Source organism: Pseudophryne corroboree, chromosome 11 (assembly GCF_028390025.1).
Source record: "Pseudophryne corroboree isolate aPseCor3 chromosome 11, aPseCor3.hap2, whole genome shotgun sequence".
Classification (NCBI taxonomy): domain Eukaryota; kingdom Metazoa; phylum Chordata; class Amphibia; order Anura; family Myobatrachidae; genus Pseudophryne; species Pseudophryne corroboree.
The window spans coordinates 324,060,906-324,078,022 of NC_086454.1; the positions used below are offsets into that span (position 1 = coordinate 324,060,906).

Genomic DNA, 17,117 nt, shown 5'->3' on the forward strand with positions numbered 1-17,117 from the left:
TTTTAAGAAGGTTCAAATTCAAGATGGAATCTCTCCAAGCAGTGATTTCCAGTCTGGAAGGGGGGGATTTTATGGTGTCAGTCGACATAAAGGATGCTTACCTGCATGTCCCCATATATCCTCCTCATCAGGCGTACCTGAGGTTCGCGGTTCAGGATTGTCATTACCAGTTTCAGACGTTGCCGTTTGGTCTTTCCACGGCCCCGAGGATTTTCACCAAAGTAATGGTGGTGCTCCTGCACAAGCAAGGGGTCACAATTATCCCGTACTTGGACGATCTCCTGATAAAGGCGAGATCAAAGGAGCAGTTGCTGAAAAACGTTGCGCTCTCCCTGACTGTTCTGCAACAACATGGCTGGCTCCTAAATTTGCCAAAGTCACAGTTGATTCCAACAACACGGCTGTCGTTCTTGGGCATGATTCTGGACACGGAACTACAGAGAGTTTTTCTCCCGTTCGAAAAAGCTCTGGAAATCCAGAACATGGTCATGGGAATTCTGAAACCGGCAAGAGTGTCGATTCATCACTGCACTCGAGTGCTGGGGAAGTTGGTGGCGGCTTACGAGGCCATCCCGTTTGGCAGGTTTCATGCCAGAGTTTTTCAGTGGGACCTGTTGGACAAGTGGTCCGGGTCCCATCTACACATGCACAGGAAGATATGCCTATCTCCCAGGGCCAGGATTTCTCTCCTGTGGTGGCTCCAAAGTTCTCACGTCCTAGAGGGTCGCAGGTTCGGGATCCAAGATTGGATCCTGGTGACCACGGATGCGAGTCTCCGAGGTTGGGGAGCGGTCACACAGGGGGAAAATTTCCAGGGAAAATGGTCGAGCCAAGAAGCTTGTCTGCACATAAACATTCTGGAATTAAGGGCCATTTACAACGGTCTGGTTCATGCGGAACATTTGCTTCGCGGCCTACCTGTCCTGATTCAGTCGGACAACATAACAGCGGTGGCGCACGTAAACCGCCAAGGCGGAACAAGAAGCAGAGCGGCGATGGCGTAGGCCACAAGGATTCTTCGCTGGGCGGAAAAACATGCAAGCGCTCTATCAGCGGTCTTCATTCCTGGCGTGGACAACTGGGAAGCAGACTTCCTCAGCAGACACGATCTCCATCCAGGAGAGTGGGGTCTTCATCAAGAGGTCTTTGCAGAAGTGACGAGTCGTTAGGGACTTCCTCAAATAGACATGATGGCGTCTCGCCTCAACAAGAAACTTCAGAAGTATTGTTCCAGGTCAAGGGACCCTCAAGCAATAGCAGTGGACGCACTGGTGACACCGTGGGTGTTTCAGTCGGTCTATGTGTTCCCTCCGTTTCCACTCATCCCAAAGGTGATAAGGATCATAAGAAGAACAGGGGTTCAGGCGATACTCGTTGTTCCAGATTGGCCACGGAGGGCCTGGTATCCGGATCTTCAGGAATTACTCATAGTAGATCCCTGGCCTCTTCCTCTAAGAGAGGATCTGTTACAGCAGGGGCCGTGCGTGTTCCAGGACTTACCGCGGTTGCGTTTGACGGCATGGCGGTTGAACGCCAAATCTTAGCTCGGAAGGGTATTCCCGGAGAGGTCATCCCCACTCTACTGAAAGCTAGAAAGGAGGTAACGGCGAAGCATTACCACCGTATTTGGAGAAAATATGTGTCTTGGTGCGAATCCAAGAAGGCCCCTACGGAAGAATTTTAGCTGGGTCGGTTTCTCCGTTTTTTGCAAGCTGGTGTGGAGGTGGGCCTAAAGTTAGGATCTATTAAAGTACAGATTTCGGCCTTATCAATTTTCTTTCAAAGGGAATTGGCCTCGCTTCCAGAAGTACAGACTTTCATGAAGGGAGTGCTGCACATCCAACCTCCATTTGTGCCCCCAGTGGCACCATGGGACCTTAACGTGGTGTTACAGTTCCTTACGTCACATTGGTTTGAACCTTTACAAAAGCTTGAGCTGAAATTTCTCACTTGGAAAGTGGTCATGCTATTGGCCTTGGCGTCCGCGAGGCGGGTGTCGGAATTGGCGGCTTTGTCTCACAAAAACCCCTATTTGGTTTTCCATGTGGATAGAGCGGAGTTGAGGACTCGTCAACAATTCCTCCCTAAGGTGGTTTCTTCATTTCACATAAACCAACCTATTGTAGTTCCTGTGGCTTCTGAAGGCTCTCGATGTGGTCAGAGCTTTGAAAATTTATGTAGCCAGAACGGCTCGTATCAGGAAAACTGAGGCGCTGTTTGTCCTGTATGCTTCCAACAAGATTGGGGCTCCTGCTTCTTAGCAGACTATTGCACGCTGGATTTGTAATACGATTCAGCATGCTCATTCCATGACTGGTTTGCCGTTACCGAAATCGGTAATGGCCCATTCCACGTGAAGGTGGGCTCGTCTTGGGCGGCTGCCCGGAGTGTCTCGGCGTTACAACTTTGCCGAGCAGCTACTTGGTCGGGTTCAAACACTTTTGCAAAATTCTACAAGTTTGATACCCTGGCTGATGAGGACCTCATGTTTGCTCAATCGGTGCTGCAGAGTCATCCGCACTATCCCGCCCGGTCTAGAGCTTAGGTATAGACCCCATTGTCCTTTTGGAGTCCCCAGCATCCTCTAGGACGAATGAGAAAATAGGATTTTAATACCTACCGGTAAATTCTTTTCTCTTAGTCCGTAGAGGATGCTGGGCGCCCGTCCCAGTGCGGACTCTATATGCAGTACTTGTTCTTAGTTATTGCTTTGGTTGCACAAAAGTTGCGTTTTGGTTCAATCAGCCTGTTGCTGATTTTTTTTGGTTCATACTGTTAACTGGTTAGTTGAATGCCATGTTGTACGGTGTGTGGTGGTGTGGACTGGTATGTGTCTCACCCTTGGTTAACAAAAATCCTTTCCTCGAAATGTCAGTCTCCCTGGGCACAGTTCTTATAACTGAGGTCTGGAGGAGGGGCATAGAGGGAGGAGCCAGTTCACACCCATTTAAAGTCTTAAAGTGCCCATGTCTCCTGCGGATCCCGTCTATACCCCATGGTCCTTTTGGAGTCCCCAGCATTCTCTACGGACTAAGATAAAAGGATTTACCGGTAGGTATTAAAATCCTATTTTTCTTTATGTTAGACATTTAGAATTTTATAAAAACACATCTATTGTAAATCACAGAACATTTCCCAACCTGATTATTTCCAGTTATTCATTTTTGTGGCTTTCACGGCTCATTTGATTTAAAAAAATAAAAATAAAAAAAAATTTGTGTGTGTATTGTGTCGTGCACAGTGCGAGCAGCAGATTCCTCGGTGTTGTGTTGGGTTACTCTCTGTCAGCTAACCTCTCTCTCTTGTAGAGTGCAGCAGCTTCTCCCCTCCGGTCACTGTAATCCTCATGATCTTCCTCTGCCTGGAGGGCCTCCTCTTCCTCACATTCACCGCTGTTATGTTTGGTACCCAAATTCACTCAATATGCAATGACGAAACGGTACGATGTCTTGTCTGCAGCCACTGCTATTTGGGGGAGGGGGTTAGTGTGCCTTGAGGACCGAGGTTGGGAATAACTCCACAAAACTGATGTATATCACGGAGTCTCCTGATGTTGGGTCTCCGTTCTCATTTTCCAAAACAATTGTTTTTAGTGTTTGTTTCTTTATAAAAGTACCGGATTTATTAGTCACATGTTAATATAAATGATACATTGTACAGCAAGGTACTTCGCAGGCTATACCTGGTTATTTACAACTGTACAGAGAATCCAGAGTTAATACGGTATAAAGTAACAGAAGTGCGAGGGGAGCGATAACCGGCAGATATTTGTTCCCTTGTTTTCGGGACTGTAACAGATTCCCGATTCTGTATAACGAGAGACGTCAAGGTTTGCGCTGTTGCTCTTTATAAGGGCGATGTAGGGTAATTAGCGCGTTAGACACACGGCCTATCACTCACATCTGACGAGAGGCCAGGACTTCTGCCTCCTCACGTTTCGTGTCTCCTGACTGTTGCGATGAATACCCCCTTTAGAATTGTTCTCTCTCATATAGGATTCTCCTCTCGCACACATTTCATGTTTGTTTTCCCAGGGTATAAATATGTAACAAGAAAGTGATATTTCCATCATTGAGCAGAATGGGGTTTTTTTTGTATTTTTCTTCTACATGTTCTGTAAAACTAATGTACAGTATACAGAAAGAAGTAGTAATGGTTATAGAACAGATGGAAGGCTAATTGGGCTCAGGCAATTAGGGGACCTGAAACCTAGTTCTATATGAATCCGCATTGGCTGATCTCTCCTCATCTCACAAATGGCGTATACTCAACTTTTTGAAAACTATTTTGTTGGCAGGAGATTGAGCGACTGAAGAGCGAGAAGCCGACGTGGGAGCGAAGACTGAGGTGGGACGGCATGAGGTCTGTGTTTGGGGGAACACCCTCCTTCCTGTGGATTAACCCCTTCGCGGGCTTACAAGTCAGACGTTTCCTGCGGGCGCGCAAAGGGGGCACAGAGTTCTCCGTCTGAGGATCATCCCTATTCATGACCTATTTATTTGCTGCACATGGAGAGGCCTCGCTGCCAGTGATCATACAACTGCCAAAGGAAGAGACTATTACATATACACACACACACACACAAAAAAATCATTGTGTTTTTTTTAAGTCGCACTTTTTTGGCATCAAGCAGACGAGCGCAAGAACGGCGTCACATGGAACGGATGATGGCTGATTCTCGAAGGTTGTAATTTATTCCGATTGCATCTAAATTTCTATCTGTTTGTTTTAATTAATTAACTTATAATGGCATATCATTTTTTATTATAACGACAAGCTGGATAAGACTTGTGAGTTCTACGGAATGTTTCGTTGCTGCGCAGAAGATCAATGGAAACTTTTTAATTAGTGTTGATGGGACTTCAAAACTGTTGCGGTGGGAAGAGCATACTGCGCCCTAACACACGTCACGAGGTGTCGGCATGCGGATCCTCGTGCTGGACTTTGGTGTATGCATGTTGGTATCATTGCCCTCAAATTACCCGCGTCACTAAATGATTTACCTTCACTTCTTCATCTTCACTGCCCTATCCTCCTCCTTCTTCCGCTACATCCCTCCATTGTTTGTTTTCCTTACTATCTTCTCTTCTCCATTCCACCTCCAGCCTCCCCTCGTTTATCCTCTTCTGTCCGTGACCTTTGGTAGCTTGGTACATAGAAAAAGAAGAGTGTTGCCCCCGGGCACTTGCAGTACAATTTTTTTTTTTTTTTTTGGCTGGTTGCTGGAAGTAACATGTTCATGTTTTATTTGTTTCTTGTGAATGATAATGTTAAAATACAGAATTTCTATGGGCTCGCTCTCTACTGCTTTACCCCCCAACATCTGAGCCTGCTGTTCAGTGGCACCCAGTTACATACCTGTCCCAGTTTCCCATGTTCTAGTGAGAACTATTGGACAGGTCCATACGTCATGGCGGGGAGGGCAGAATGCTATTCTTCTATATCACTGCTGGCTTGGCGTGTACCATGTTTTGCATGGCGGCTGTAGGGTTAGGAGTGATTGTGACCAATCTCTTGCTGATAAACGCTCTGCAGTTCAAATTTTCCTCTAAGTCTGATCTGGCGCAGTTGCGGATCTCTTTCGCACTGATTTGTGGAATAAAGTATTGATTTAATCGGACTTTCTCTGGGCTCTGCAGTTCTAGTACGTTGGGTTCTGCTTGTTTTCATCTGGCGTTATTGCTAAGTATCGTATCTCTCTCTGCTTTGTGTTTAGCCAGAGAAGTGTCCGTTAGTAACGGGGCACTACATCCTTGGCTATTCCTATAAATCTATCGCTCTTGCTAGAAAATCCCTATAGTAAATAGGTTGCATCAGACTTCTAGGTCACAGGTTCTCAAACTCGGTCCTCAGGACCCCACACGGTTCATGTTTTGTAGGTCACCTGTAGATTTTTAAAATGTGACAGTTGGTGATACACAGTGCAGCTGCTGGGTGACATGGAAGACGTGAACCGTGTGGGGTCCTGAGGACCGAGTTTGAGAACCACTCTTCTAGGTGAAATGCCGTTTTGTCTAATCCTAATGGGCCCTACAACCTTGCCGACGTTTCCGATTTGGACGACAGTCGATTTCAACAATTAACGACCATCGTCCAAATTGGCTTGCTATGCAGAACGAGGGAAAACCAACGATGAACGACCGCTGGGACGTGCATCGTTCATTGTTGGTGCCTACACACTGAGCGATACGAACGATTTATCGCTCATTACTGAACGAGATCGTTCATATCGGCCGCACACATCGGCAAGTGTGTAGGGCCCATACGTGTGATTGTAGCCCTCAGTCAGCCCCAGGCGTAAAGAATAATTTCACCTAGATCTATTACAAAGTTATTTATTCACAGTTACCCCTGATATGGCATTTCCCCCATAGGCTTCAGCAGTCCGGCACATAGAAACATAGAATGTGACCGCAGATGAGAACCACTTGGCCCATCTAGTCTGCTCCTTTTTAACCATATTGTTACCTCAAACCCGATTTGATCCTTATTTCTTTGGAAGTATATCCTTATGTCTATCCCATCAAGCATGTTTAAATTGCTCTATTATCTTAGCCTCTACCACCTCTGATGGGAGGCTATTCCACTTGTCCACTACCCTTTCTGTGAAGTAATTTTTCCTCAAGTTGCCCCTGAACCTTCCTCTCTCCAGTCTCCGCACATGTCCCTGTGTTCTAATACGTCTCTTCCTCTGAAGAATGTCTCCCTCCTTGCCCTGGCCACTTTCTGAGACTTTGGGGGGGAACATTTACTAAGCAGTGATAAGAGCGGAGAAGTTAGCCAGTGGAGATGTGCCTATGGCAACCAATCAGCACTGAAGTAACATCTATAATTTGCATACTATAAAATGATACAGAGCTGCTGATTAGTTGATGGGGCAGCTTCTCCACTGGCTCACTTCTCCACTCTTACCACTGCTTAGTAAATGTCCCCCTAAGGCACAGCAGTGTTGTAGATGCCTCTGGTGTGGTCTCATGAACGGGTAATGCACAGGGCAGGTGCATTGACAACCAGCAAGGTACAGTGCTAGTATACATCGGAGCTTTTGAGGGACGGGGTGCCAAATGAGATCATGCTGGGCCACAGGAAAATAAATGTTTCTGTTTTGGGTGTAATTATTCTTTAAAGTAGTGATTATACAGTCTGTACAAAGCAGCGCGTTGTCATAGTGACCACGAAGTAAAAGCGTCCACGGTTTTACAGCACAAAACACCTCTAAAGGTATAATCCCTGTCAATTGTTATATATGTGAAATGGTGTTGGTGGTCTATAGCTTTCTGTGATATTTGTGATGCCACTACAATCTAGACTGGGGGAAGAGTTTTGCCCTAGGCACACCAAACGGCCAGACTATAACACTAACCACACAGATGTCCGATACCTGTTCTCACAGATATTTCCAGCTGGTGGTCTGAGTGTATTGGTTTCTAGTGAGGCATCAGCTGTGTGCAGGTATCACGTCCTTCTGTACCAGAGCGATGTACAGTCCTTGTCTGGGAGGAAAGGTCAGTTCCCCTAATGCAGGGGTGGGCAATAAGCAGCCCCCCAGCTGCTGTGGGACTACGCGTGCTCGGATGTGTAGTCCATTAGCCGCTTATTGCCAGCCCCTGCTTACTCTCACAGCATCTCGTTATTAGCATTGCTGGGCAAGGTGGTCAGTACCACGCACAGTATCTGTGTCTCACCGCAGAGCTAACATCAGGCTGGCATGGGTGGCTGGGACTTGTAGTGCCACAACTGCTGGTGTGTTGTATCGGACACCATACATTCCCGAGCTAGACGTTCCCAGCTATAGTCCTTCTCATTGCTGCAGGTCTGGAGGAAGCAGTGTGTTATTGATCGGACTTTCTCATCATTGTGCTTGTTACTGTAAGAACCCAGACTAACCCCCCCCCCCCCCCCCTCTTAGTCACCACTATGTCTGGGACGTTAGATTAATCCCATGGTAATATAGGGGCATTGCCTGACACTGTTGCAGTACAGAATGTGGATTGGGGTGATGCTCTGATTCAGTCACAGGTCCTCTTTGTTCTGAGGTGTGATTGACTTCTGACCTTCAGGCAGTAGGTTATCTATAACGGGTGGATGGGTCACGGGAAGGACCTGTGCCACACACACAGCTCCCAGGACAGACGCTCCCTCAGTTCTCATGTGGTTCCCCATTATTCCTGAAGCCAGCGACACCATCTGTCCAGCACAAGACATAGCAAAGGCTTTGGCACCATGCCAGTCTTTGCTGCTATCTGCGCATCACCAGCCACAGGTATGAAAGGGATGGCGGGGGATATGCTGTATATGGGCATAACTATGTCTTTGAATACCCGTAGCGGCAGAGTATGGTAGATCAAATTTAACTTGAAATTGGAAATTAATACGAAAGTTAAAGTAGGTTACACCCTCAGATGACAATGTTTTAGCTAGTGTACGCCTTCCTACAGCTTTATTACATGTATTGGGGTTGTCTCTTTATCATCTGTGCTCTTCAGACTTGTCTTTCTATCATCAGAGAGCTGATCATTTTGCAGAGATAGGGGGCTCTGTCGTGCAATGGTAACATTTATGTCAAGAGAGCAAGAAGGGAGACAGAAATAATCCCTGGAGTATGGAAGGAAGCAATGTACTAAGTGATTGTCTAATAAGGGTGATAAAGTGATCTGAAGGTGGAAACCCCTTTACTATAGCAGTAACCAGAGCTGGCCTTAGGCATAGGCAAACTAGGCAAATGCCTAGGGCATTTGGTATGCTTAGGGGCACCAGCAGCTTCTGCTGATTAAAATGATATGTGGCATGCCTATATTCTGTGTGTGACTGCGGATGTATCTGCATACGAAATGCTATGTTGCAGTGTATTCATGGAAATCACTGTAACATAGCATTTCGTATGCAGATACAGCCACAGTCGCACACAGAATATAGGCATGCAACATATCATTTTAATCAGCAGAAGCTGCTTGTGCATCCTAGCCACATAGTAATGCAAATAATATGATGCATTTTCATAAACAAAAGGTGCCCGACGTTAGCAGAGCTGCCAGCTGACTCATGCCAGGCATCTCCTGCAGAACTAGCGGCTTTGCTAGGGGGCACCAGCCAAAATCTTGCCTAGGGCATCATATTGGTTAGGGCCGGCTCTGGCAGTTACTGTGTAACTATTGGTATTTCCCTTCCCTGCAGAGTTCTGGGTAGATCCAGAGGAATGGTTTTGTTCTGGATTTGTAGATTGTAAGGGATATTTGTATTTGTAGAAGATAAGTGATTATTGTGTTATTGTTGTCAGTATCATTATACTCTCATGACAATCAGCTCGTACAGCGCCTGGGCTACGTCTGGAAGTCTGAGCGACGCTGTTACTGGCCGCTGGCAGTGGATATGGTTGTGAGTCTGGAATTTGGTTGCATACAGTGAGCTAAAATGATAACACAATAACACACTGTGCTAATCGGCTACTACCGGCCCACTTTGTGCAATTCGCATCATCTCAAGTTGCTCTGTCGTATTCGTTTACTAACGCCAGGTTTTTGCATTGGTATATGTGGTGGGTGATTCGTAAGGTCATAGTATTAATGACCGGATGCGTCAAGAGCAAAGTTCGTTCCATGGCTGGTTAAACGTATTGTATTATAATCCAGTATCAATGTACAATTGTGTACGGGAAATAATAGGACATAATCACTATAATCTGATACAGTATAACCTTATAATGCAGCAGTTTCCTACAGCCAGTGGAGGCCAACGCATCGTGCCTCATGCCTCAGTGGTGTCACCAGGTTCCTGCTAATTTACTAGGAATATTATTTATCTACCCGCAGAATAGCTGCCCCCTATCTGCGCTGTGGCCCCTTGTACCGTAACGAGCCTTACAGGGAGGTCAATGAATCCTTTTTCTATGTTCTGTGAAGCTAAGTCGCATTGAATTAAGCATGCATCTATAGATACGCACATAAGGAAAAGCTTTATAGACGTGTACGCAATCCCACGACGCGAGACCCTTCTATCCTATGCATCATAACCAGAGGAGGGCGATTTCGCGTCTCATCTATGTATTTGGCAGTATTTCCTTTGGGGCTGTGGCTGGAGCGTGTCTCATTGTGGAGATTGTGGGGCTTTATTCGCTGTGTATTCTCAGACCATGCGGGTCCAATGTTGGAAAAGCCTTTACACCGTTTGTATAAATCATTTGCATTCAGCCTCCTGTACAAATCCCTGTTATTAGCAGATGTGCTGCTTAGACTATTTAATTTTTTTAAAGCTCTTGTTAAATTGTAATTTTCTATGTAAAATAAATTCAGTGACTGATTTGTGTCGTTTATATTGTTTGTAGATAAGTAGTGTTGTGTTACCCAGCAGAAGAATGGCTATTGGCCATGAACGACCCCCAGGTCCTGATCGTGTGCCCCCCTTCCCACGTGACACTTTTTGGGGCACTTTAGTTCTCTACGATGTGAATCCGGAGCGGTCAGGAAGGGCGATCTACAGCAATGTATCTAGCGTTCCTCCAACTCCATATTGGTGCGCAGGAGAACGAGCCAAGCTAACTTCCCGTAATAAGGGCTAATGGTGGTCATTCCGAGTTGATCGCTAGCTGCACTCGTTCGCTGTGCAGCGATGAGGCAAGAAAACTGCACTTCTGCGCATGCGGCGCAATGTACTATTACAACGAACTATGTAGTTTCACACAAGGTCTAGCGATCCTTTTCAGTCGCACTGCTGGCCGCAGAGTGATTGACAGGAAGTGGGCGTTTCTGTGTGTCAACTGACCGTTTTCAGGGAGTGTTCGAAAAAACGCAGGCGTGCCAGGGAAAACGCAGGCGTGGCTGGGCGAACGCGGGGCGTGTTTGTGATGTCAACTCAAAACAGGAACTGAACAGTCTGAAGTGATCGCAAGCGCTGAGTAGGTTTTGAGCTACTCTGAAACTGCACAAAAAAACTTTGCCGCCGCGCTGCGATCCTTTCGTTCGCACTTCTGCTAAGCTAAAATACACTCCCAGTAGGCGGCGGCGGCATAGCGTTTGCACGGCTGCTAAAAACAGCTAGCGAGCGAACAACTCGGAATGACCACTAATGTGCGCAGCTGAGGATTTAACTATTCCCTTTTGCCGATGCAAAACTGTAAATTAGGCAGAGAAAATAGCTCCCATATAAAATAGAAGGAATGTACAAAGACAAGTAAGTAAATAAGAATCCACGTTTAATTACTGAGTGAATTGAACAAACCAGGTTTTAGCAGGCTCCGGAATTACAGAATAATACAAAGCGTGAAATCTAACACTGATCCAAATACCCCACAATGTCCGGGGAAAGCCTCTTTCCAATGCATGAGCAATGCAGGAAGAGACTGAGACCACGCAGCGACGGGAGAAGGTACTTTCCGCACAAGCGGTTATGTGTTTATTGCTTCATCGCAGAGATTCTTTGGAAGATGTCGGAAAGAGGGGGACAGAAGAATGTTTGATTGGCAAACTTTTTCTTGGGAAACTGGATAAGATGTGAGTAATCCTGAAGAGCTGCCCTGGCAGCAGGTGCGCTGCATTCTTACTCTGTGTCAATCATGACTATGGGGAGTGAACAGAAATAGGCCAGTAGTTGTCTGTGATACTCATATTTGTTAAATGACTGGTTTACAGCTGATAACATGGTACAGATGGCCGATCTCTGCTAATTATAGACTCCAGTAATGCTGAGATGCAGAGGATTGGAATATCTCTGCTATAGGTCATTAATCAGGATTATTCCGGCTCGGTCATGGCAGTGATGAAGCTGCTTAAGGCTCAATTACAGTAAAATTATATGTATTACTCATTGTCTTCTATTTATACTTCCTATTGGATAAAGATCACTTGTACAAACTGATTCCTGTGTAAGGGCTATAGTGATGTCGTATTAGGGTAATTTACTAACATAGCTGCACAAATTCCGTAACAGAAAGCAAGAGGCAACAGGTGTCTGGTTGTGTCACACTACTGCGTCGGCACCATTACCTCAGTACATCTGTCGCCGTTCCCTCTGAATTCTCCTGTGCCGCGGCGATCGCTCAGTCTTTATGCCTGTGCCGTGGCGCCCGCTCCGTCTTTGTGCCGTGGTGTGTGAGATACCTGTTTTGTGCCTACAGATATGTCCTCATACATCATTGCTGCAGTTGCGCCAAACAGCCCTTCTCAGGACGTCAGGTCCTGTAAGACTCTGCCAGCGTTGGGCGTCTTTTTAGCCGAAAATGAGTCTGTCGCAGCGTGATTCGACTAAGACCCACCAGCCGACTGTGCTGATTAATTTGATATATGGCACTTTTATATCCGTGTGTGACTAAGTCTCTGAATCTGTATGCGAAGTGCTACAGTGTAGCAGCAACAGCAGCTTTTTTCCACTACAAGTTCTGCTCCGTATACTAACTCAGCCACGTGCAGTATACAGGTGTCATATATCAGATTAGTCATCACACTCTCTCCTTGTGCTTCCTAGTTACGACTAAGATGCATTTTTGTCAAAATTAAAAAAAGACACCCTGTGCTAGCAGCATTGTACGGGACCATGTGGCTCCCTTGCACTGCGTGGGGTATTGCGGCTAGATGTATTGGGGGCTCGTCTGTAGGAACACCTGCACCAGTCACCTGATAACGCACTGGAGCGATATGTACCCAACCGATATGACGGGCCGACATATCTGAACCTGGGTACACATTGAGCGATTTTAATGAAGGATGGAACGATCGTGTTCCATTCTTCATTAGCATACTACAGAACACTAGTGATATTGTCTGGTATGATGAGCAGCATATCAAACCTGACGACATCTCTAGCGACCGCGGGCACCTGCATACCAGGCATAAACGCTGCCCGATGTGCATTGAATTGAGCGATATGTTGGTCCGATCTGCATTGCAAAATGGTTTGTACCAGATACAAACTTATGTGCTTTTTCTGCCTTGCTTCCAAATCCGAATCCGGACCACTGTGTACCCAGCTTCAGTTTTACTGCCAAGGTCTGAAAACAACTAAACATTACTGGAAAGCCACTCTGCGCTAAAAAAAATCTAACAGGCTTTCGAATAAAGTGAAATCTCATGTATACATAATATTTAATTCAATAAAATTATCAAATAAAAATTGATCAATATAAAATTGTGTACATACACAGAAATTCATACCACTGTTCATATACTCATATATAGAACATAATGCGCTCCTATTTCACCTCCCTTTAAGTCTATTTAAAAAGCCGGCATTAGAAATGGGAGCTCATTATGTCTTATATATGAGTATATGAACAGTGGTATGAATTTCTGTGTATGTACGCAATTTTTTATTGATCAATTTTTATTTGGCGAATGCATTTATAATCTATATTACCCAAAGATCAATGTGGTCATTTTATTGAATAAAATATTATGTATACATGTGATTTCACTTTATTCTAAAGCCTGTTAGATTTTATTAGCGCAGAGTGGCTTTCCAGTAATGTTTAGTAGGTTCTCTTATTGAAATAGGAGATCCTTTATGTTTATGCTCACACAAGCATAACCGACACTCAGCAGCTTAACATATTGATTTTATTCCCTATTAAGGTTGTTTTTATATATTGAAAAACAAGTAAATTAATACTAGCGCCGTGAGAAATTTTTGGAAAGTAGAAGGCCAGAAAACAAGCAAAATACCCCTCCAAAAGAATATCAGACAGTACGTTCCTTTCTAAAAGTCGCTTTATGTTCTAACCGAGCGATGCTATATATGAGCACCAACAGTGGGTCTTGTCTGAGATAAAAATCACAATCTGTTTTATAGTTACATTAGCGTAAAATGCTCTTTTTCACTTTTTCAGGTCTAAAAAAACAAACAAACTGATCTTACGGACTGATCATCACTGTCTTACTGATTATACAATGGCGATGGGGCCTGGTTATTGGTTGCACACTGGCTAGCAGACCAGGGGGGGACAACGTGTATCTTGTGTCTGGTTGAATGACTGGGTTTTCTTGCTGCAGCAGAAATATTTTGGGGCATTTTCCTGTGTGGGTCCCTCAGTCTCAGATCTGTTTTCTTCTGTAGAAAGATACAACAACGCTTATTTAGTTGGAGAGGCAGAAAAACCTAAGTGTAGACTTTTTTGTTGTGGATCCTTTCTGTCGGGGGACGGTAAAAGGCTCCTCACATTCCGATTCCTTTCCCGCTATTGTCCGGTGACTGTAATACTTGCAGCGGCCGAGAAGTAATCTCTCGTTCCTGTGTCTGAGGCTCTCGCTCGCTTCTCACACTTGAGTCCTGATCTCAATCGTATGTGACAGGCGTTGTTCCATGTTCTATAATATCTCCTTTTTAGCGATGACGGTGCGCTGCATCACGGGCGCGGTGTTTATCTTGTAGTCGTCACTGCCACTGTTGGTTGCAGGGAACGGTAGAGAGGCTTCTGGGGAGGCTAAGAAGAGAAAGTTCCTGTAAATTAGAAGGGTGAGGCCTCGGCAGCAATACGTTGTGCCAGTTAATTACATTTTATATCCATTTATGATTATTACACAGAAAATGACCTACTTGCACACATTTCAGTAATAAGAAGTTTAAAGGAACTGATAGGGGGATATTCAATTTGGCCCGGGGTGCCGGGTGATAAGTATCGGCCGGTGGGGGCTATTTAATTGGCCCCGATAAGCCGGCGCGTGCCGCGGCTTATCAGGGGTATTGCTTCACCTGCCTCCGGCAGGTGAAGCAAAATGCCCGATAACAGCCCCGTTTTCAACCAAAAACGGGTCTGTTTCACCCGAAAACACACAGGTTTCACTGAACCTGTGTGTTTTCGGGTGTAAGAGGACTTGTTACCGGCCGAGCAAATTAAATAGCCCGACCGCTGCACCCGAAGAAACATCGGGGGTTTTTACTCCCGATGTCTCTTCGGACCAAATTGAATATCCCCCATAGTGTTTGGAGAGGGCTGGCTGTCACAGAGTCGCCACCTGTGTGATCTGCGGCACAAGGCGCGTGAGATGTTACAGGCTCTCTGCAGGGGTGTATCTAGGGGTCTGAGCGCCCTTGGCAAAGTAAGGAACTGACGCCCCCCCACCCAGGGACACAGAGGGGGGAGTTACAGATAGGCTGAGGTCAGGGACACGGAGGGAGAATTACAGGGAGGGTGCGGGTAGGGACAATGAGGTGGAGGGCTTACAGGGAGGGTGAGGTCAGGGACACTGAGGGGCAATTACAGGGAGGGTGTGGGCAGGGACCCAGAGGGGGAATTACAGGAGGGTGTGGGTAGGGACACTGAGGGCAGAGTCACAGGGAGGCTGAGGTCAGGAACATTGAGGGAGAATTACAGGAAGGATGCAGGCGGGGACACTGAGGATGAATTACGAGGCGGGTGCGGGCAGGGACACTGAGATGGAATTACGGTGAGGGTGCAGGCAGGGAGATTGAGGGGGAATTACGAGAAGTGTGCAGACACTGAGGAAGAATTATGGTTAGGGTGTGGGTAGGGACACTGAAAGGGAATTATGGGGAGGGTACGAGCAGGGATACTGAGTGGTAATTATGGGAAGGGTGCGGGCAGGGACACTGAAAGGGAATTACAGGAGTGTATGGGTAGGGTCACTGAGGGGGCAGTTGCATGGATGGTGCGGGCAGGGACACTGAGGGGGAATTACAAGGAGGATGCAGGCAGGCACATCAAGGGGATATATGCACACATACATACAGTTAAAAACCCCTCTCTAGGTGTGATGGCACTACATGTCCCAGCAAATCCAGTTGACAAGGTGTGCTGGGACTTGTAGTCTCAACACCTCTGGACAGGCAGTCACTGGTCTAGATACCTCTCCATACAGAGCTCTTTGTAAGCTGTGATCCAGACTGCCAGGATAAGACCATGCAGTGCAGCTACGGTACCGCAGAAAATGCTGACTGGTGCTGATTGTAGGGGCTGGTGTTTGGTGACAGACCGAGTGGGACCAATGAGAAGGGGAGTGGATGAGGAAGAGGAGGTGCCTCGCCCCTGCCGATACCTGGAAGTGCCCCGCTCCCTGGCTATATTCACCATCATTGTGACTGTAGTCACAGAGAGTGTCAGAGTGCAATACGCTACTGAGAGTCCGGCAGTGGATGAGCACTGCTAAGGGATGTACTCAGTGAGACCTACTATGTCATTCTACCCCCTGGCGCGGGTGGCACTGCTGTGTGGCGCCCCCTCTTGGCCGGTGCCCCTGGCAAGTGCCATCCTGGCCAATAGGAAGATACACCCCTGGCTCTCTGTGGGGAGGGCTGGCTGTCACAGAGACACTTCCTGTGTGATCTGCGGCACAAGGTGCGTGAGATGTTACAGGCTCGGGGCAGGGCTGGGGGGTGAGAAGGCAATGTATGTGCATGATATTGCGATAGAGATATATTCTGTGTTAATGTGCTGTTATGTTTATGTTTTCCTGAGGATTAATATAGCCTCAGTGACACCCTTCTTCTGTGAGCTGACTGTCTCATCATCCTGCTCTCTCATGGTCCCAGAGCCTCTCTCTATGCAATCAGTGGACCTCGCTGTCGGCAGCAAGTAGTAGTGTTCCATGTAAGCCCTGTGTCATGTATACACCACTGGCAAGCCCATTGCTACAGGTCAGTGAGTTGCTCACCTGGATTTCCAGATACTGGGTGTAAATGAGCCACAGCGAGGTCCACTGACTGCATGGAGAGAGGCGCGGTGCACATGAGAGGGAAGAATGCTGAGATAGGCAGCCAGGTCCCAGGAGAAAGGTGTAAGGGAGGCTGTTGGGAATATTCGTGGCAGTAGGATAATCTCCCCAGTAATCAGATGAAGGACCCTGGCTATGTTGATGGGAACATGGGTGTAGTGAGGGGCAGGTCCGCTGCTGGTGGTTGGGGGTATTAATGATCGGGAAAATAACGGGTTATTGCCCACCAGCACTGTGGATGTTGGATAGTTTGGCATCTTATGTAGCGGGTGGTGAACCCATTGGCCAATAATAGAGGTAGAAGATGATGGCCGGTCCCCAAAAACTTTTGTTATAGAAAAGGACTCTCCCACTTTCCAGTGTGTGCGAGTAAGCGGGAGCTAATGTCTGGGTTTAGGAACCTGGGACGATTCTTTCAGCTGCACTTCAATAGGGAGTGGGCCTGATTAGACTGATGGAGGA

General features: G+C 46.6%; 2 protein-coding genes across 3 annotated transcripts in view; one reads left to right on the top strand and one right to left on the bottom strand.

Moving 5' to 3' along the window:
- The window catches only part of ZDHHC7 (zinc finger DHHC-type palmitoyltransferase 7), a 99,982-nt gene extending 91,160 nt beyond the window's left edge, over nucleotides 1-8,822 (top strand). Inside the window, exons 7-8 of the mRNA XM_063945693.1 lie at nucleotides 3,309-3,439; nucleotides 4,298-8,822. Coding sequence (XP_063801763.1) covers nucleotides 3,309-3,439; nucleotides 4,298-4,471 — 305 coding nt within the window. The 3' untranslated portion in view covers nucleotides 4,472-8,822. The remainder of the gene's footprint in view (nucleotides 1-3,308; nucleotides 3,440-4,297) is intronic.
- Nucleotides 8,823-13,396: 4,574 nt separating this feature from the next.
- LOC134969625 (hepatocyte nuclear factor 4-beta-like) overlaps nucleotides 13,397-17,117 on the bottom strand; it is a 188,726-nt gene continuing 185,005 nt past the window's right edge. The window contains exon 10 of one of the 2 annotated variants that reach the window (XM_063945694.1): nucleotides 13,397-14,407. In XM_063945694.1, coding sequence (XP_063801764.1) covers nucleotides 14,292-14,407 — 116 coding nt within the window. In that variant the 3' untranslated portion in view covers nucleotides 13,397-14,291. The remainder of the gene's footprint in view (nucleotides 14,408-17,117) is intronic. The other variant, XM_063945695.1, reaches the window with a different exon arrangement.